The sequence below is a fragment of the Heloderma suspectum genome, chromosome 2 (assembly GCF_057233095.1).
Source record: "Heloderma suspectum isolate Gila_16-S chromosome 2, 16-S_ref, whole genome shotgun sequence".
In the NCBI taxonomy this organism is placed as follows: domain Eukaryota; kingdom Metazoa; phylum Chordata; class Lepidosauria; order Squamata; family Helodermatidae; genus Heloderma; species Heloderma suspectum.
In genome coordinates this window covers 52,476,818-52,499,156 of record NC_139459.1, presented here as the reverse complement: position 1 = coordinate 52,499,156, position 22,339 = coordinate 52,476,818, and the positions used below count along the sequence as shown (strand labels likewise).

At 40.8% G+C, this 22,339-nt stretch overlaps 1 protein-coding gene and 1 long non-coding RNA gene across 11 annotated transcripts in view; one reads left to right on the top strand and one right to left on the bottom strand.

Annotated features, from left to right (window-relative positions):
• Nucleotides 1-1,241, bottom strand: part of LOC146352247 (uncharacterized) — a 28,453-nt gene extending 27,212 nt beyond the window's left edge. The window contains exon 1 of the long non-coding RNA XR_014787645.1: nt 1,016-1,241. This is a non-coding gene — a long non-coding RNA (uncharacterized LOC146352247). The remainder of the gene's footprint in view (nt 1-1,015) is intronic.
• Nucleotides 1,242-1,406: 165 nt separating this feature from the next.
• Nucleotides 1,407-22,339, top strand: part of SSBP2 (single stranded DNA binding protein 2) — a 195,374-nt gene continuing 174,441 nt past the window's right edge. For 4 of the 10 annotated variants that reach the window (XR_014787644.1, XM_084833576.1, XM_084833575.1 and 1 more), the window contains exon 1: nt 2,762-2,826. Coding sequence is in view for 8 of the 10 variants with exons in the window: in XM_084833576.1 (XP_084689702.1) it covers nt 2,768-2,826 (59 nt within the window). In the remaining 2 variants the exon portion in view is untranslated. Of the gene's footprint in view, nt 1,556-2,761; nt 2,827-22,339 lie in introns of those variants that run through there. The other 6 variants (XM_084833571.1, XM_084833578.1, XM_084833572.1 and 3 more) reach the window with 6 other exon arrangements.

Genomic DNA, 22,339 nt, shown 5'->3' with positions numbered 1-22,339 from the left:
TTTTAAATAGCATTAGTCCCAATATATATCCTTAGGGAACACCACTGCTTACTTCCCTCCATTATGAAAATGATTCATTTATTCCTTCTTTTTTATACTTCCTGTTTTTTAAAACCAGTTACCGGACCATAAGAGGAAGAAGATTCTCTTACTTCATCAGTGCTAAGTGTTTCTAGGAACCTTCAGTGAAAGACTTTGCCAAAAGCTTTTTGAAAGTTCAAATATATAAAGTCTATCTAGTTATTTACTGACACTCACAAAGAACTCTAGAATGTTGGTGGGCAAAACTCCATAGACATCACATTGATTCTTCCTCAGCAAAGGTGTTACACATTTTTTAAAATGAGCAATTCTAGATTTTCTACTACTTTAAGTGAGGTAGGTATTTAGGGTGACAGGACTGTAATTATCTGTCCTCCAGTCCTTTTTACATACAAAAGTCCTGCATTTACTCTATAAACATATCTCATACCTATCTCTGCTTTCTACTTGAAAATTATAGTTTTGTTGCTTTTGCAGGTTGTTCAATATATTTCAAAAAAAGATATCTGGTAGTAGATCCTCTTGACTTCTTCATTCTGAGTCTGACTTCCTATGTTCGCCATATAACCACACTATACTGTCCATGGTGTTTACATTATAAAATATATGTCACAGTGAGGCATAAACTCAGATACATAGCACAGACTTCCCCATGCCCTAATTATTTTCACAACATATTTTCCCAACTTCACCCTCTAAACTAGGAGGGAGCTGATTTTAGTTTTGTATAGATTACTCCTTTTTTCTTTTACTACTACTACTACTGTAGTAAAAGAAAGTAAGTACTGTCTACTACTGCATTTTAAATTTGCAAAGCAAGAGTGCATAGTCAAAATTTCTTAAGGCACAACAAACCTTAAGAACATATAAAGCACCTTACTGGATAAGACTAAAGTTCTTCTATTCTAGCATTGTTTCCCAAAATCCCAACTACCAGGACTTGTTAGGTGGTCCACCACTGCTTTAAACTCACCTTATTACATAATAAATGTCACTATATAGATCCAGAAACTTCTGTGCCCTGAATGTTGGTTCCATGACACCTTTATGCTAGGAAACTCCCAGCCCTTGACTTCTGTTGTTGTCAGCAAGGACAGTTGTGAGGTCTTCTTGCATAATGGACTCCTAGAGTCTGTATGTAAACACCATGACAATCTGTGTACTGGATTTGGGATTTTCCAGCCATATATCACTAGACTGTTCTGGAACTTTGTGACGCATTCAGCAGAGGGTATAGAATGTCAAAAGGTGGGTGTATGGTGTTTCTATATTAACATAATGTAGGTCTAGGAGGATCTGTGACCCAAGATATGCTGATTTATGAGGTACCTTTATGGTTTACTTAACAGGAACTGATGTGGGCTCTGTTTATACGTATGTGGGATTTGATCTGGACTATCCAAATTCCATGCATCAAGGACTCAGGGGCTTCTAGACCGATGGCTCCTGGTGCTACCAGTCAAAACGCATGGTGCAGCTGTTCTGTCCTTCCCTCCTTATTGGATTTTCTGTGGTAAGAAAAAAGGTGGAAGAAGTGGTGGCAAAACACTGGAGGGTTACAAATGCAAGACAACATAATCTGGACTCGCATAAAATTCTGTGACCAAAGCAGGGCGATTTCATAACAAAAGCCTCATCTGGAAGCACCAGATTTGGGGGCTTCATAATGTCAGGGCTGACTGGAATCCAAAATATGCATGATGCAATACTGCTCCTGAATGCGAAATGCGTTTAGAGGGTGGTTTCGTTTAGTCTGATATTTTAAAAGCTCTTGTCAGATCCACCAGGGTGGTAACACGGCCAATGGAGACGAAGCCCTGAGGACGCTTGGGGTAGTGGTTGTTCAAGACTAGGAGTTGAGGGAACATACACCTCCTGTTAGGGCAGGTTGACAAGTGTGTGTTGCTGGTTGTGTGGAAGTTGGGGAGTGAAGAAAGCTGTGTTGACTGTAGTGACGGGGTGAGAGAGAGAGAGAGAGAGAGAGAGAGAGCAGCCTGAGGCAACCTTTGCTGCTGTGCGTGGATCGGGACGTCTGCGCTGCTCGACTCGGGGAGCGGGAACTTGAGGGGCTGTGCGCACCCCTGGCTCGCTCCGTGCGTGCGTGTGTTGCGAGCGAGGACGTGGTGGTGGATGCTCATGAGCTGCGGACAAGCAGCGAGGCTGAGACTAGCTTAGCAGTTACGAGCGGCCGGTCTCGCTTCTTCTCTGCCTAAACGGAGAGGGGGAGAGGCTGTCGAAGCGGGTATCCTGCCGGCTAAACGGGTTGCGGGGTGAGCGCCGAAGAGGGCAAGGCAGCCCGGGCGGCGCGGGTTGAAACAAGCCTGAGCCGCCCTGCTTGTGCTGGCTGCGGAGTCCAGTCCGCAGTTTCCGTCTCTCCTCAGCAGTCTCCGTCTCTGGCAGCGGCGGAGGGCGGCAAGGCAAGTGCACGGAACAGCCAGTTGTTTAAAATCCTTCTAGAACCGTTTCTAATTCCCCCTTGCGCCGGGGAAGGGAGAGCAGGAGGGGGAGGAGGAGCCGGAGGCTGGTGGGGGGAGGGAGCCAGCGGAGAGGAGGAGAGAGCAGCCTGTCCTGGTCTCCGCCTGTCAATCACGGCGCGGGAGGTGTGTCCGAGCGCGCGGCGGGCCAATGGCGTGTGTGTGTGGCGGCGTCTCCATGGTGACTGGGCTGTTCCTGGGGAGGCTGTGATGGGTTGACAGGTGCGTGACAGTCGGAGCTCTCTGCAGGCATGTACGGCAAAGGCAAGAGCAACAGCAGCGTCCCGTCCGACAGCCAGGCCAGGGAGAAGTGAGTACAGCCCGCCGGACCGCACAGCCCGACTGGGCGGGGAGGTGGGCGCGCGTACGCCCCGCGCAAAGTAACTTTACCGCTTGCGGCAGAGGGGGGTCTCGCACGAGCTCGGGGAGCGCAACCCCGGCGCGGGAAAGAGGAAGACGACGCGGCGGCGGCGGCGGCGGAGGGGGGACGCCACAAGTCGGGGTGTAGGCGGGAGGGGGTGTGCGGGCGCGCGCGGGGGAGCGGGGAAGTACGCGAGACCCCCTCGCGCAGGCAGGGGGTAGCGGAGCCCCTTCTGAGGGGGGCGGGGCCGGGGTGTCGGGCGCTCTTTCCGTGTTGGCTGGGGACAGGGCAAGGCAGGACGTGCCCGAGCCCCTCACGTACCCCGAGCGGCGACGGAAGGCGGTAGCTCGGTCTGTGCGGAGAAAGTGGTTCAAGCAGACTGTGTGGTGCCTCACTCCACGGGAGGCTTAGGGTAGGATTAGCGTGTAGGCTCGAGAGCCTTTCCCTGTGTCTTGTTTTCCCTTTTCTTTCTTACCCGCCCCCCACGCCCTTCCCCACCTCCAAGGGGCATGGTGCCGGTTTGGGGGCTGGTAAGAAGAGGGTGTTGGAGTAACTTTGGTAACAAAAGAGTCTGGACTGTGTGCTGGTGTGAAGCTTCCGCTGGGGAGAGAAAGAAACAGAAGCCTCCTTGCTTTGCCTGTTAACTCCGTGACACTCAACTCTCTTTCCCTCATTTTTTTTTTTTTAATCAGGACCTAGTATCTTTCTCTTTCGCCCCCACCCTTCTTTCACAGAGCCTTGAACTGTTCCTTTTGGCATATCTTGGCCTAGGTTGGGGCAGAAGGCTACTGTAGTGCATTTAAAGGGGAAACGACTAAGGGTGCAATCCTATGGATGTTTAGACAGAAAAAAAAGTCCTACAACTCCCAGCATTCCCCAGCCAGCCGTACTGGCTGGGGAATGCTGGGAGTTGTAGGACTTTTTTTCCTGTCCAAACAGCCATAGGGTTGTGCCCTAAGTAGTCTGGAGTCGGTCTTTCGTTTTAATGCTCTCATGTGTAGAAATGACTGTTGGTTTAGGACATGTTTTGAGGAGAAAGGTGAAATCGGGTTGTTTATAAGTGGAATGGAAGATTCTATATTAATGGGAAGTAGAGCTTGGGTCCAGGCTTGGACAGAAATTGAATATTGTCCCTGTTTGGGGATGGGGCATGTTGAAGGTAATAGTAAATAGGTGTTACTATGTTCTAAGCTTGTCTATAAGGTTGATGAAGGAAAGACATTGCCCCCCCCCCACCTACGGAAGAGTGTATTATTTCCACTGCAATACCTTAATTCACCTGTTATGGAGACACCAAAAACTTTTAGAAAAATAAGTACATAGACATGAAGTAAACTTAATGCTTACCCAGTACACAAAATAGGAAACAACATTACACATACTCTAGTGTACTTTTAATTATAACAGATTTTGTCCTCCTTTCCTTGTTTGCGTGATTATTTTTTACAAAGAATTGAGCCAAGTGATTACACTGGATAGCCGTGTTAACAAATGGAAAGCAAACAAAAATATAGAGGGTGACTTCTTGAAGTTGTTATTTAAAGCTGGCTTTGTGATTTAAAGCTGGCTTTTTAAGTTGCTAACCGTACAAGTTAGCTGTAGTTACAACTTTCATTTTCCTCACTGAAACCAGTAGAACACAGAAGGGAGCTGGTTATGAAAAAGAAATGAATATTCCCGAGACAGAAACCATTATTATGTACTTTCTTTTCCTATCTAGAGAGTTCGTCAGTGTACTAGTCATCTTCACAGGCTTAGAGTGAGGTGACTGAGGTCAGGGACTTCCAGCCAGAAATGGTTTTGGTATATATGGTCTCTTAAAATTTCACTGTATGTAACTTTGGAGCTTTACTCAACATGAGAATGAATGTGCTAAGCATGATTGAGACGTTTCCCTTGAGGCAGTTTGCATTGAACCTTCACCTAAAGGTTTTCCTTGCTGCAGCATTTTGAAGAGGAGAGTTACTTCCTGATTCCAAAGACAAAGAAGCAGGCCAGAGACGTAAATCGTTTATCAGATATTTGATCTTTGCATCTCTAACTTTCTGCACTAGAAGCGTGAGAAGACAGGGGCACAAAAAAGCTATTAGTATGACTAAAATTTGAAACAAGTTGATGAATATTTAAAATGTAAATCGGTGAACCAAGTAAAGCAAGCATTTGTAAGTCTCACCCTCTTACCTAGGTGATACAATCTTACATTTCTTGGCCAAAGCTATGCAGCTGGGATTTTGAGTTGTAATTGTTTTGTAGCAAGCTTTGTCAGTTCAAACTTCAGCATGAAGTCTGTGTTGCTGAGTGGCATGTATGGAAACAAATATAAAATAGGGGCTTTGGTCTTGGTGTAAAACCATGGCTGTGTTGGTGGTTCTTAGAATGTGTGTCTGAAATGTTGTTGTGCTTTATATATTCTTCTAGGTTCTGAATGAAGGCATGTTGTTAGGACTCTAAACGATATTGTTTTGCTTTTGATGGCAAACTAGCTACATTGAACTGCCACCAAGTAATAAGTACCCTTTGAAGTGGAGTTAGGGGAACTGCTAGATGGTGCTATTTGATCTAAATACATTCATCTCTCCATTCATTACAGTTTGCAACAAATCTATATTCATCTTGTAGAGTTTGCCTGATCTATGCAATATTATAACATAATAAACCATAAAATTTTGTGATACGATCAGTTGTCTTTTTTGTATTGGATAAGGAGCGTTGTTTAGAAGGGGCTGGGTAGATGCTTGATTCTGTTAGATGTCATTGTGTATGTAATGCTATATACTTCTGTAGAACCATTTCTATATTTATTGTCTGTAAATCAAGGTGTTCTATTGTCATACGCATTTTTCTTCAATAAATCTATGAAGTAAGATCTCTGAACATTATCTTCTTATAGTACTTTTCCACACCAGTACAATTCTCACCCTAGGGATATAGTTCTGTTGAAAGCAGTTGTCGTCATATCAAATGAGTACAGTTGAGGGGAAGGGAGAAACCACTTTCTGAGCTTTTTATAAACTAGTGATGACCTGAACCGCTACGATCATAATTAGGGGTTGAAAATTGCCCAAGCCAGAAACATTTTGTATAGAAACAATTGTTTTAATTTTTTTTTTTTTTGCTGTAAGAATTTAGTGTGGCTAAATATTATGAATTTAAATGTCTCTTTATGTAAGTATTTACAGGCTGTGTACAACACAGCATACAGTGGCTACGTTCCAGCTGTGTATGTTTAAGGTCCATTGAGCAAAACTGGATATGTATGCTTAAGTTGAACCAGAATTACAGAGACTGACAGTGCAATTGAAGGCATATTTACTCAGAAGTAAATCCTATTTTGCTTAATGGAGCTTACTATCAAGTAAGTATGCTTAGGTATGCAGCATAAATGTTTGCTTGCTAGAAATCATGTTGCAGTTATTTGTAGAATGCAGTGCATTAACTTCATCATATCAGGGAGCAAATGTATTTAGCATGAAAATTGCTCTGGTTCATCTGGTTCATTCGGAGTGTTAAGATAACTATTATGTTAATATAACAGCTAAATACAAACACAGTTCTACAGTATAAGTTTGTAGCCCAGCACTGAATTTTGATATTATAAACTTGTTGATGGTGAAGGCTTATATGCCCATGGACAAGTGTGCATATGCTTTTAGACTGGAAACATGTTTGGTTCATTTATTCATTCAGCAAAGTATTTGGTGTGTTTTTTGCTATGCTGACATTTACTATTCCAGGAAGTAAGTATATTATTGAGAGTGACTGAAATCGTCTACATATCTACTCAGTAGTAAGTTCAATTGAGTTGAGTGAGATTTCCTTCCAGGTAAGTGGGCATAAAGTTGCAGCCTAAGTATTGGATTTCTTGGTTGAAAATTTAGGTATATATATTTACCCATTCTTGAGCATTTTCTTGGAGTAGACAATAAAACATTTTTACCCTTCCTGATTCTAGGAAGAGGTGGTTTCAGGAATGCCATATGAGTGTTCTGATACCTCGGAAAGGTATAGGCATGTCATTTCATATACTTCATGTAGTTCTGCTGTGACTACATGTATATTCATTTTGCAGAACAGCAAGTATGTGGATATATGGAAAGATAAAAGATCTATCTTAATGACTAGAGCTATTATTGTAGGCACTATGGACATTCCTCTACATTCAATCTCCTTTCCTACTGCTTTGGTAGTAATTTGTTCTCTCCCAAGTACCTCAAGGTGGGTTCATTTTAACAAGATAGTGGAACGTACACACATTACAGTTACTGACAACCCTCTATGAAAGTATTTCAGAAGATTTTACATATTTCAGCGAACTGCCATTCTAGGCCCAATGTAGGAGGTCTCTGGAAGAGACTATAACAACTGGTCAAATGAATAGTCTTGCCAGAGGGAACATACAGGCCAGGTTTGGTCACACATATCTTGGCTTAATAAACTAAGATATGCACAAGCTTTGTCCCTCCATGCCCTGTCTTGTGCCTCTCCTTCCCTCCTTCTTTCTCGCTGCACTGTAATGAACCCATGAAGTATTCAGTTAACCATAGTTCCTATTGCACCCAAACCTGGAAATTATGGTTACCAGGATCAGAATGAACTAGGATCTTAAACCACAGTCTGAACTTGGTTTATGGTCCCTGGCCTTGTTCCAGTCTTGGTAATCATTGTTTCCCAGTTTGGATGCAGTGGAGGACCATGGTTAAGTGAAGATTTCTTTAGTTAATTGTGGCATGCCTAGGAGGAATTTGTGAGCACAAATCTCATGCATATCACTACTTATTGAGCTTGATATGTACATCCAAATGGGGCCAAGGAAGATGGGTTACAATTCAACCATCAGTTGAATTCCCTAAAATTCTGATTGTGTTTGGCTGCACTGTAATTTTGGCTTTAAGTATCTTTGTATCAATGTTTTTATGTAAACTATTTTGAGTTCCAAAGATGGAAAGACAAAGTTGAAATGTTTTAAATATATAAAACTAAGTAAGAATGGAGACAGATGAATGAATACTTTTCCCTAAACTTGAAGTATCTTGTCATTTTGTGGCAAAAGGATGTGGGTTTAGATGATGAGTAAGGTATTGGAACTTTCTCATCTTTCTGGTAAATGACCCATCATTGGCATGCATATGATTTCTGAAATTTGAGCCATTTTGGAAATGCCTGTTCTTCTGGTGTAGTGAAAAAGAGGTTTTTTTCTGACTCTTATAGCTTCTAGGAAAGGCGGAGTTTAACAGAAAACAGTTTTTTTAATGACTTGAATATATTTTTTCTTCTGTTGCTAAACAATTATTTAGTCCTGACATGGCACAGAACACAGAATGACGTGGTCTCTGCCTAGAAGATTTAGAATTTGCACTTTTACTGTGAGTGAGGGGCTGTTTGTCTTGCGCTTCGGGGGCTCTTTCTTTTAATGATTGTGGTTTTAAAGAGAAATATGTAGTTTGGCTCTGAATATTCCCTCCGAGAACTCAGTGAAGTTTATATGAGAGCAGGGTTCAGAGTAAATATAAAGTAAACTCAAGTCTTTAGGTCACTTAAATCAGCATCACAGAGACATGTTCCCTTTAAAGCAAGTCAGTTTAGGGTCCAATCCTATGCAGTTTTAGACAGAAAGAAGTCCTACAACTCCCAGCATTCTCCAGCCAGCCATGTTGCCTGGGGAATGCTGGGAATTGTAGGACTTTTTTCTGTCTAAAATTGCATAAGATTGTGCCCTTAATGAATTTTCACACCATGGGCATGATCCATAGAACATCCATACTATGCAGATACAGTACTCTTCTCCCTTCCCCCACACAATTGCAGGTAGTTGTGTATGTGAATTGGATACTAAACAGCTGCCAGAACATTTGCAAAACCTCCTGGCTAAGAACAAGCAGTACTTGCATGTTTTGTGGACGATGTGATACTGCTTGAGTTTACTAGGACTTGACTGCCTATACTGTTGTGGTACCAATTGGCTCTAAATACTACATTTTAAAAATGAGAACTGAAGGCAGAACTTCAGTGTTCTGCCATAATTAGTGACAGCACAGGAAAATATTTTGCTAACTTTCCAGCAGACTTTCCTCGGTATGATTATCACTTCTCTTTCTAATGTTCACATTGTACAACTTATTTCAAAATATTTGGAATGTATCTGGGGGAGCTAATGTTTGATTTCATTTTTATTGCCCAACTCTTCAGCTGAAAAGGGTTTGAGAGTGGCTTGAGATCACTAACAAATAAGATGGATCTTGTGCTCGGGCTTACAATCTAAAAGACACCACACAAAAGGAAAAGAAATGATTGTAGGAGAAAACAAACAAGTACCAGTTATTAAAGTTACAAAGCTCTTGTAACAATCAGCTGGAATAGAAATGTTCAAGGACAGGAAAAGCTAAATAGAGCTGTCTCTCAGGTGAGCAAATGGATCAGGCCTTACTTTCTATCTCTCTGATGAAGCCTCATGACTTCTGACTTTTTTAAGGTAGAGAAAAGCAGTGCTAAATACAAAAAAATGAGAACAGGATTGATAGGCTAATCCATTTTATTAAATGATCCAGTAGATCCTTTTCACACATTTTGAATAGCTCTGTTTTTTGTTTAAGCATTTCTAACCCACACCTTCAATATTTAAAAAAAGAAACACTCAAGGCAGCCATTACTATAAATTTAAAAACAGGCAGTAAAACAAAATAAAAATAGTAGCATCAAAAGAAAACAGCAACATCATAAGACTGTTTTTAAAGGCCTGGAAAAATAAAAAGGTCTTTGGCAGCCAAAAGGCATGAGTAGGTGCCAGGTGAGCCTCTCTGGGAAGAGTGTTCCATAATTAGTGACAGCTGAAAAGGTCCTTCCTGTGGTTGCTTCCCACCTGACTTCTGAAGATGGAGATATTTGCAAGAGGGTTTCTGGCTAAGATCTCGTTGCATAGGTAGGTATGTATGGGAAAAGGTTGTTCTTCAGGTACCCAGGGCCTAAATTGTAAAGAGCTTTTAAAATTATGCACCAGCAACCTTGATCTTGGAAACAGACCAGAACCCAGTAAAGCTGTTTCTGAACTGTGTATGAGGCTGTAATTGGAACTATCTGAATTTTTGAGAAACTTCACAGCTTCACATATAACATGGATTGACAAGAAGGCAGCCAACAATCAGAAACTTTCCTTAGAAATAACTAGTTAAGAATAATAAGGTAGCTATAAACATTAAGTGCAACATCTATGCACACATTAAAAGAATAAGTCTGCAATCCTAAGCATGCATTTTGAAAGTTAGCCCCATTGAAACCAAGGAGGTCAAATCAGTCAATCCTAAAGGAAATCAAGCCTGAGTGCTCATTGGAAGGACAGATACTGAAGCTGAAGCTCAAATGTTTTGGCCACCTAATGTGAACAGAAAAGTCACTGGAAAAGACCCTGATGCTGGGAAAGATTGAAGGCAAAAGGAGAAGGGGACGGCAGAGGATGAGATGGCTAGATAGCATCACCGATGCAATGAATATGAACTTGAGCACGCTCCGGGGGAGAGCAGAGGACAGGAAGGCCTGGCGTGCTATGGTCCATGGGGTCACGAAGAGTCGGACACGACTGAACAACAACAAAAACATGGTTAGATCTGGGCTGTAGCGGTAAAATCTTCGTAACATTTTCAAATAACCTATAATGTTGAGGTAGAATTTATGGGATCCATAGCCAGTAAATAATAGAGAACGATAAGTGAAAAATGCAAGCAATAAAGCACCAAACGAATAAGCCCATATACAATTAAATACAGATTGAAACAAGTATCAAAATATAGAAATAATTATCAGGTGACAGATTTTGATTCTGTGCAGTAAGGGCAATATATGTCAATATTACCAGTTTCTTGTTCTCTGAAGTTCTAGAGAACACTGCAGGATTTCCGTGAGTAATGTTTGTGTTTTCATTTCCCGTGTCTGTAATTCAGCTGTTAAGTCGACATTGGCAGGAAAGTAAGTACAGTTCAAAATTGACTTTCTAACAATGTTCATGTGTGCAATAGCACAAGAGAAGCGCAAAGTGCTCTTAAGTGTTGTGTGAAAACACTGTACCATTAATACTGCCTGAAGAAGCCATTTTCCTGTACTGTGATATTGCAGTGAAAAGTTGAGATTTAAAGTCACTAAAGTTAAAATAGCACTGCTGTGATAATCTCTGTATTCCTGGTATCACCCAGAAATACCAGAATCAAGTCTGTAAACAGTTGATTTTTTTTTAACTAGCTTTCCTGAGTTGATAGTGGGACAAATTTGCACATATTGTTATTTTTAAAATATCTGTATCTTACTCATGTCTGGATTAAAGTAATTTTATTTGCTTAAAATGGCAATGCTACCTATCTTCTATGTAACAGTGAAAGAAAATCAGATTCTCCCCTATTTTGTATTTGAATACTTTGAAGTGCCTCCTGCCCCATTTTCACAGCTGCTTTATCCATAAAACCAACTCTGCATTAACCCCCCCCCCTTAAATGGTGAATTGGCTCACTGTAATGAAATGAATGTGTCTCACAGTATGAACTACAGGTCGTAGATTTGTTCCTGCTAGCATGCTTATTCTTCAGACTTAAGCTGTGATCCTTGAGTCACTTAAACCAGTTTAAGTTTAAGTCTTCATTCTTTCCTTCATAACATTTATGGTATTTCCCATGCTAGTGATGGCAGCCTTATTCTCTCCAATCTTCACTATTTCAATCTAGTTTTGTTCGCTAATGTTCACTTTTATAATGACAGTAGGGAGCAGAGCATTACGTTTTCTGATTTGGTTTCAGTTCAGCTGTAACTGAGGTTGTTAAAGTGTGGCTTTGGTTCAGCCCAATAAAGTTTAGTTACAAGTTTGTCAAACCTCAACCAATTTAATCTAAAGTTCACATGAGAAAAAAGGCATAATTGAAACTACACTGATTTGCTTATGTGCTAAGATCTATTAATATCATCATGATAGTGTTGCTTACTCTTGATACTTAAAAAATTGAAAATATTACACAGAAAAGCCTCCACATATACAGGAATTTGGAAATGGGAAAAGGGAAATAGGAAATAGGAAAGAAAAAAATGGAAAATAAGTTGATCCTGATTTATTAGTAGATGTAATATGATAAACAAGTGTTTATTTTTTTTAAAGCATCCATTATCTTACACATCACTTGTACTCATGCTGTTAAAATAGTTCTTACAGCTACCTAACTAAAAGCTTGGACACTGGAGTGCTCTGCATTGTTTGAAATCCTGCAGGTGTAACCACCCAAGGAAGCAGCTTGTAAGGCAGGGGTGGGAAACTCGGATCCTGTGGGCCAGAATCACCCACAAGGACTTTGAGTCTGGTCCACACCTCTCCTCTTTGGTCCTGCCTTCTGTGTAGTAAGTTTAGGGGGGGAAAGCTTCCATTTATACCAATAGTCTTTGGGGAAAGAAGGGCCCAATTGCTGCACAGTAGGTGATTTTCAGGATGGCCACAGTTGGAAGAGGGAGGGGCTAGCACTCCCATACCTGTATGTGATGACACCCCCCCCCCATTGCCCTATGCATGGCTATTAGACTTAGGTCATGTTTCCATGACAACAGAAGGAGAAGCGAATGGAGGAGTACCGGATTTCAGCTTTGCTGCACTTTGGTTCATGCAGGACTCCACAAGCAGGTTCTCCTCACCAATAAAACTCGCTTCACAGAACGTACTTCCTGGTGGGGTTGGAGTGAATGTCATCTGACTGGCAGGGGCTGCTCAACCAATAAGAGGGGCTTCCTTCTTCCCCCCTTTCTCTTTTCCCCTCAAAGTCCAGATGCGCCTGCATTTCAGGAGCAAGCTTCATTGAGCACAGTGGGAGTTACCTCTGAGTAGACACACATATGCTTGTGCTGGGAAAGTGGGAGGAGAACACAAAGACGGGAAACTATCCCCCATTTTAACCTACAGGATCTCTATAACGAAGGGTTGAAGTAGTTACTTCCTAAGTTTATTTGGTTTATTCCTTAGGCAATAAACCAAACAAAGGAGAATCGCACTTTACCGCACTTGGGGAATTAGGCTTTAAACTGTGCCATGTCAATTGAGGGCACACTCTGTAAGTTCTGATGTGGGCATTTAGAGGGCAAGCCTCATTGACCACAAGGGGAGCTACTTTTGAAGAGACACTAGTGGGTTTGTTAAGGGAAAGTGAGCAGTAAACACAAAGATGGAAACCAGCCCCTATTTGAACCTTCAGGATCTCTATTAAACCAAACAAAGGAGAATTGGAGCCTCGGGATCACACTTACGGAATTGGGCTTTAAACTGTGCCATGTCAGTTGAGGGGGATCTCTGCAAGTTCTGATGTGGGCATTCAGAGGGCAAGCCTCATTCAGCACAATGGGAGTTACTTCTGAGGAGACACTAATTGGTTTGTGCAGGGACAGGAAATACCCCTTGACTGGGGTCATGGTGAAAGGCACACCCCTGGGCAGGGCTAGCATACCTGAGGTCAATGCGGGGGTTGGGGCATACAGCAACTATACTGAGGAGAGCCCAACTTAAGGAAAAAACTGGACTTTAAGGAGTCTCAAGAAATCATGTTTTTCCCTGTTAAGCTCCGGGGTGGCTGATGGATGGCTGTGACGTCATGTGTCCCTAATGACCTCAACATGCAGCCAGCTCAGAGTAAATCAGTGGTGGAAACAGCCCCTTAGAAAAAATGCTTAAAAATGCTCCAATTATAATATGTTCATGAAGCGTCCTGCATGTTTATGCATGGGGAAATTTGTGCACACCACCGTATTTTATGGGGAAATTTATCAATTTTTCTTTTATTTAATGGAAACCCTTGACTTCTTAGTTGGCCGGTTGGTGCAGATACTAGTGAATATTTTTCCTGACATAAAGGCACAGAGACACTTTTTTTTTTTTAAAGGGGAATTTCATATGCACACATCAATCCCTTAAAAAAATATTGAGATTCTTCAGGGAATGATGTTGGGGATGTGGCTTAATTGTGCATGGAGTTCCATTTAAAGCATGGCCCAATTGTTAGTGCTCATCAGGTTCCTTATTCTAATTACACTCTGGTTTGCCAAATCAGGTTCCTTATGTAATCCTACTTTTGTTTCTTATCCCCTAAGAGGTGATAGTCACTACTTTTATCTTTTCTTCTAGGTGAGCACTAGCAATCTGGTCATGCTTTAAATTGGGTGGGGGAACAGGTTTCCCCTCACTGGGCCCTCTGTGGGCAGAAAGATGTCAGTGGGTGTGGCCACACCCGCTGATGTCATCGCCCTGCCCATTTCACCTTTCTCCGTGCTGGTAGAGTCATGAAGTTTTATGCCTCTCTTAGCATGGAGCAAGGGACTTGGCTGGCACTAGGAAGAGCAGCCGAGTCTCCAGGTTTGCATGGTGTGCATCATCCCAATGGGGGTAGCATGTCCTGCATGAATGGACTCAGCCAGTGTCATCAGTTCCCAGCCAAAGCAGCCATTTTTTAATGTAGCATTGATTTATATTCCTTCTATATCTGGGCTGTTAAAACTTTACTGGATCTTCCTCCAGAGCAAGAAAACAGCTGTTAAAGTAAAACTGCCATTATAAACACCTTGTATGGAATTTACCTTGGAAGCAGTTTCTTTGGATTTCATATGATGATCAGTGTGCATGGAAATCCAAGAGCTTTCTTGAGGCTCATTGACAGCCTTAAATGGGAGGGAAATGTGTAGCACCTTTTTGTTGGTTTGTCCCAGGGTAAACCTGGCCTCCCATGCAGTTAACACTTGCTAAACACTTGCTTTGGGAATTGGACATGCATTCCTTTCTCCACAGGTGAGTGCGCTCCCATCTAGTGGATTGAAGCCAGTGTGATCATGACCATAGTTTTTGGAGAATAGACACTTTGAGTGCTAAAGTTAAGTGCACATCAAATGAAGAATATCAATATAAAGTGGTGTGTTATATTGGCCTGTGGAAGGGAGAGTAGAGAAGTAAGAGATGCTTATGGAAAATAGCTTCATAACTACCAGTTTACATGGAGTTGGGGGGCCAGTAAGTACATAGCCCTCTTCTATTACACTAATTGGAGGAGTTACATTGGCATACTGCATTCTGACCCAATTAAGATGCAGAGAGAGAAGGTTCATGAATGAACTTGTCTCCCATTACTAATTGCATCCCACTAGGGATTTCTGCCTTATGGTTGAAATCCATTGCTCTTGATATGTCTAAAAGTATATTATCCAACTAGGTTTAAGTATATTATCCAACTAGGTTCTCTGTGGCTTCAGAGTATTAAATATAAATGCATCTAATATGGAAGATTCAGCAATCATGTCTTCAGTCACTTCTATAGCAGAAACATTAGTTTAGGCTTCATGATGGAATCTGCACTCCACTGGACACGCCTGGAGGGTTGTGTGTGTTGAAGCTTGAGTTTCCAGTAAATGCTCCCCCTCGCCACTCTGACCCTGATTCTTCCACATAGCATTTTTTCCCCATCTCCCAACCCTAAAGAACTGGTTTAAGTGAGGAATTAATTTCAGTGAAGTAGAATAAATTAATTGGAATAGGAAAAGAGTTCTGAATATACAATACTCAAGGGTTTATATTCACGTTTAATGTGTTCACTATCCCTCTCCCTTTGGGGGGAGAATCTCTGCTGCTTACTAAAGTCCCCATTAATTTTCTAGCAAGGAGTCAATGTTTTAAACCACAATGTCTACCATATTACCAGGAACATGTATAAATCTTCTGTTTGACCTTCTGAATTCCCATTTTTCATGTTGATAGCTGTGAGTACTTAAAGTGAATGAATGAGTTAAAAGTTTAACATGGTTTGTGGTTGAAGAAAGACCGGGTAATAACTTGCACATACAATTAATACGTTTCTTCCTCAGGAAGCTTAAATTCTACCAAAAGTCCAGCATCCTGTTTCCAATAATAGTCAGCCATTATAATGTGTTAACCATTCTACAGCGGGAACCTACACTGGAGAAAGAGGATTTTACACTACCTGAAGCTTGGCCTTTATTTTCTGAGGGTTCATCCCCTTTATTAGGTAAAGTTTCCCAGTTTGGCTTCAGTTGACCTTTTAATCTAGTGCAGCATCTAAAATGATCTCCAGCTTGCTTAATATAATTTATTTATTTATTTATTTATTAAATTTATTAATCGCCCATCTGGTCACCCAGCCACTCTGGGCGATGTACAACCCACCATAAACAATTTAAAACAATAAAATTTTACCATAATTTTTTTTTTAAAAAAAATACCCTAACCCACCCCAAATGCCTGCCTGAACAACCACGTTTTTAATGCACGACGGAAGCTCATTAAAGAGGGGGCATGACGGAGTTCCCTAGGGAGGGAGTTCCACAGAGTGGGGGCCACCACAGAGAAGGCCCTCTCCCTCGTCCCCACCAGTCTATAAAGGCTGCCTGGTTTCTGTCTGTGATCCATTGGTAAAAGGGACCACTGTACTTCTCCTAGCATGGAAACATTTCTGAGCAACATCTGGATTGTATATTTCCAAAATGGGAAATCCAACATTTTTCCCTTTCTGGGGCAGTATCCAGTGGCATTTGTGGGGCCGATGAGACATAACATCAGTTCATATTCATGATCTACCCATACCGCCCTAAAATTACCCTTCCCCCACCTTTAATAAAGAACCATCAGCTAGCATCATCTACAGCATATAGTGCAACCATATATTCAGACTTTCTAAAAAGGGCAAACAAATACACACGAAAAACAAAAGACAAGGGGAAAAGGTTGATCTGCATGGCCTCAGTTAAAATGTATTTCATCAAGACTGCCTTGGATTAGGTTTCTGCAACTATGTAAGTCTTTACAAGACTGAATGAAGTTCAGCTTTATGTAATACTGGTGGTACAAGGATAAGCTTTGTATTATAGGGTACTATAGGCAGTATCCCAAAAATACTAGGAAAATACCTCCACTTATCTGCATCTTAAATATATGCCCAACAACAGTTCCTGTGAGGTGGAGCAATCACAACTGTGCTATCTGGGGAAAGTGTTGCATTTTTTTTTAAAGTATGCAATATTGGGTTAGATCCAAAGGTGCCCATATGCATACAGAACATGTTTTCCACTCATGGGAGGACCACTTGTTACCTTGTGCTTGGGGTAGGTAATCCTGTATCCTCTAGCTGTTTTGGACTACAACTTCCACAATCCCTTGCTGACTGGGGATGAAGCTTGTAGTTAAAACATATGTTGTCTACCTCTGAAAAGTGAAATAATTAAATATTCTTCATTTTGTGAGAACTCCTGTAGAATCTACGATGTGGTTTACAATGAACAACCTACTGTTAACGAACTATAGGTTTTTTTGGAGCAATAGTGCTACCTACTGACTGCTCGGCTGCTTCCCTGGATTGTTGTCCATGATGTGTGAACTCAAAACTCTGGGTTGTTGGGGGGAAAGCAACTCAAGAGTTTTAACCCAAGTTCCATGTATTGCTGACCATGGGTTGTTCATTGTATGTGAACCAGGAATACATTGTGGCATTGTAGAAACTGTCCCATGAGCGCACATATTTTCAGAACAATACTAGTGGCTATCATTATGTGAATCCAACCTATTGTGCTTTTGCATGCTAGGAAAATTACTTGTCCTTACAACAGAAGTGCAAACTTGAGAAGATGCATGGACACTGCACATATGAGAAATGAATGCATTTTACAGACATGTCATACAGTGTAGTATTTTGGAAGAGGTCAAACAGGAGTGACAGTGATTAGCAAAGTAGGACAGTAGAAGGGGAAGAGTTCTAGGAATGCAAGTGTTCTGTTTAAAAATGTATATGTAATTTCCAAAATACAAATAAGCCTCATCATAAACATATAACAATGAGACACACCAAGATGTCTAGGTATAAATATAGTTTTCACAATTTACATCTAGTCAGTAATTGTAATTTCAGTCTCATGCAAGAATTGGCCATATGCATGTGAAAGGATTAGAGTCTCTCCAAAATGAGGGTTGTGTTTTCTGCGATTTATTGGCATATGGATGTTTCTTTATATATGAAATAAAAATATACCATACAGTCTCAGAAGTTTTCTTGAAGTAATGTTAGGTCATAAATCTACACATCAAAATACATCAAAAATGCTCTGATATAGTTTGTGTCACTCTTAATTGCGAATGTTCCTATTGCTTTATTTTAAGCGATCACATTTCTTTTTGAGACTAACTTAATTTCATGTATTCAGAGTTTTAGAAAGTGGCAATACAGTAAATATTATAAGAGAGATGCAGTTTTTTTTTAAGTTTAGCAGAAAAATTGCATAACTGGAAAGCAGAGTGACATCTTAAATGGACTGTTAAACTGATTAAAACACAGAATAGAAGAAAGCATGTGTTTCTTGTATTGGTTGTAATAGTAGAGCTTATTTTTAAAGTCTTGCAAAACATTCTCCAAAGATATTCATAATCTGTAGTTAATCATTTGAAAGTTTTAAAAAAATACATTTTGAGCTTTCAAGCTCGAACCTTCAATCCTGCTTGGGAACTACCATGCAGATCATAAAACTGTAGTTATTTTATTAAAGTTAAAAACAATCTAGGCCCAATTCACAACCTTACTGTAACATGTAGTATTGTACAGTGTGCACTGGTGGCCACCTAACTTGCTTGGACCTGGTAAATCTCAGGCATACCTGTGGTCTTGAAATGACACAGTCGGCTGCTATGACTGGTTGAGCCACACACTCATGGTAATATATTCCTTGACTAGGAGCTGCTATGACTGCTTGGCCTAGTCACAGAGATGAAGGTCCGGTAAAATAAATGGGAAACTGTGTTTTTTTTTCCTTCTGTCAATATTCCTTCTATTTTTCCAGTGGAAAATTAGAAATCTTTGGAGGAAATCTCATGTGTTTTCTCTTTCTGGAAATGCTTTTTAAAAGGCTGATTTCAGATAATATTGTTATATGGCCAATGCATGCAAATCACTTAGATCCAAAAACAAAGTTAGTAATGTAGCAACCTACTGCATTTGGAATATAAAAACAAGCAATTTTTTTAGGACTCATGTTCAGAGGATCATATCTTGGTTTAGGCATGAGTCTTTTCCCCAGGTATACAGTCCTTTGTGCATTCCTTTACCCACAGCCATGACGAAGAAGTCTCTAACCATAGCCTTCCATTTTATCCAAACCCAGAAGCTATGGTTACCAACCTCAAGCTGTGGTTTAATATCCTGACTTGTTCTGAAGCTGGTAACCATAGTTTCCAGGTTTGGGTGAAATGGGAAACAATGGTTGATTAGATACTTGCTGGTTTAATCGCAGTTCTTGCAAAGGGAGGAATGAAGGGGCTTCAAAGGTGAGCAAAAGACTCGTGCATATCTCAGCTCAATAAGCCAGTTTATGATTGACCATACCAGGCCACTGTTAGGGAAAATATGTCTGAATGTTAGAGAGTACAGAATGGCTTTGGGTATTTGGTGCAGGAATAGAATCTTCTTTTTTGTCAGTTTGTATTCCTCCATCTTCTGCATCAAGTGAAATAGCTGAAAATGCACATACAGAATCTTAGCAATAAACTAACATGTGAAAAAACGGAGAAACTTCTTTCAATTCATAGAAACCCTCAGCTTTACTAGGTCCATGAAGCTCGAAAGTGCAGACGCTATGGATCTTTTAGATACTGATTAGAGAAATCTGAATTATGCTAGTATTTTCAGAAATGTGTTTACTGAGAAAGAGTGAGATATAAATACAATATATATATGGGTTTAAGATTGCTAATGCTCTCTACAGTTACTATGGATACTTGTTAATATGTGAGCAAACATACATAGAGCAGGCTGCAAGTTCCATGGAGTTCCATGGGGTTACTACCAAGTATTTGTGTTCATGATTCTGGGTGTTGTTATACTGTAGAGAAGTTCATGTTTATGTTTCAAGTGTTTATATAATGTAACTCAGTAACTAAACTGATATTCCTTAACTACATTATAGGAACTTCTGTTGCCATGTATAAGTACATGTTTCATGTATTTCTTTGTGGTAATGAGGAGTTCTCTAAATGGTTTCTAAGCTCAGGTAATAAAATCTTCTTTTGTTTACTATAATATGGTCAACTTCCTCATTCCCTTTTTCCCTACAAGCAGCAGCCAAGATATACTTAGGTGCCTTAAGGTGCAACATTTAACAGTTCTGACTCTAATATAATATTGGATGCATTCATGATTTATTTGCATAAAACTAACAGTACAATCCTATGCATTCTACTCATAAGTAAGTTTTGTTTAGTTTTATGAAGCTTATTGCAGGTAATAGGCTTGCAGCTGAAGACATGTATTCTTCTAAATTTCATACACATGCACAGCAAACAATTCAATTTTATATGCTAGCAAAAGGAAATGTATATTATTTTAAAGTATAGTGTAAGTTTAGGTTTGATAAAGTGAACATTACATACCTTTCAATTTCACCCCCCTCCCCATTTTTTTTAATTAAATAAAAACAATTTTTTCTTTCACCATGGTTTTAAGTTTATGGAAATGTTACAACTTGACTAGTCACACATACACTGGTTAACTGTTGTATGATGGCTAGGCTGGGCTTGTCTTGGGATTCCTGATGTGCCTGGGGCTTGTCATGGCTCAGCTGTTTATGCTGGTACAGCATGACAGTCCTTTGTCATGATCTCAGTTATTTTAAAAACTCAGGAAGGAAAGAATGAATAATGATTGGCCAACCTATTTACATGTTAAAAAAAATCCCATAAAGTGCTAATACAGGTTTGTTTATTTTATTTATTTAAAATATTTGTATCCTGGCCTATATCATTAAGATCTCAGGGCGGCCTACAGATAAAATCAATTTAAGCAGTATAAAACAATAAATTATTTAAACAGATAAAAAACATATTAAATCATTAAGCTAGCTAATATCAATTTAAAATCTAAAACAATAAAACAGTTAAAACTGCAAACTCAAGGAATCCAATTAGCCCTCAGAGGCTTTGGTAAAAAGCCATGTTTTAACTTGGTGCTGAAATGAAACCAGTATCTGCGCCAATGGGGCATCCATGGGGACAGCATTCCACAACTGGTGTGCCACAGCAGAAACGGCTCTCTCCCATGTCTCGCACTCATGGGACGCAGAGGAAGGCTCCTCCAAGAGAACTCAGTCCTTGGGCAGGCATATATAGGAGGAGGTGCTCCTTCAAATATCAAGGTCCCAAGCCGCTTAGGGCTTTAAATGTCATCACTAGCACCTTGAATTCTGAGCAGAAGCGTATTGGCAGCAGTGTAATTCCTTTAAGACTGGTGTTATGTGATCTTTACGTGATGTTCCAGTCAACAGTCTAGCTGCTGCATTTTGCACTAGCTGCAGCTTCCGAGTTGATTTCAAGGGCAGGCCCACGTACAGTGCATTGCAGCAGTCTAATCAGGACGTTACCAGCGCGTGCACTACTGTGGCTAGGTTATCCTTGTCTGGGAAGGGCTGTAGCTGGCAGATCAGCTGAAGCTGACCCCAAGTACTCTGGGCCACAGAGTCCACTTGGGGCTCCAGTGACAGGGATGGAACGAGGAGGACCCCCAAGCTACGCACCTGCTCCTTCAGGGGGAGTGCAACCCCATCCGGGACAGGTCGCTTACCCAATTCCCGGACTTGGGAACCACCAATCTACAGAGCTTCTGTCTTGTCAGGATTTAGCTTCAGTTTATTGGCCCTCATCCAACCCATTACAGCCTCCAGGCACTGGTCCAGCACCTTCACTGCCCCAGCTGACTTCACCACCCCGGGTTCAGCTAATACACCTTGCAAAAGTGAAATAGCTGAAGATACATTATTTTAAAAACACAACATGTGTGTTTATATAGTGATTATTTTCTTGTAAGCTACTTCAGAAAAGAATGTTTAAAAGTGGAGTATAAGTAATTAGAAATAAACATGAAATGAGAGGGGGAGGAGTAAATGTGGTGTTGGAACCTCATTATGATGTAAGAGTGTGTTACCAAACAGTAGACTGCCACATCCCCTGTTAGTTATTAGAACTTGAGGTTCCAAAAGCTTTAGAGGAGAGGAAGATTACAGTAGAGCTCTGTGAGGTGCAGATAATCCTAAACAGCTTCCTAGATCTTAAAGGAGTTTCTCTTCTGCTCCCCTTCACCCCCCTCAATACAATACCAGAAGTCTGCCCAGTGCCTTCCCAGTGCTTTTCTTTCTTTAAAACAAGCAACGCCTCTCTAATTCTATGGAGGTTACAGTGGTCTCTTATCCAAGGGACTGATCAGGTCCACATCTGCTTAGGTTTAGTAGTGCTTCAGATGCTCCCAGACCATTAGCTGGACCTAACTTCTGATAGTTTTAGAAGTCCAGTAAATCTTGATCTACCATGCTTATCATCCTTAGCTTGGTCAACTTTGCATAACACAAGTATCTAGGCTTGTGTTATAACTGTATCCCCTCTCTTCCTTGCGTATCTGTATTGTAAACTGACTCAGGTTATGCAGAGGTG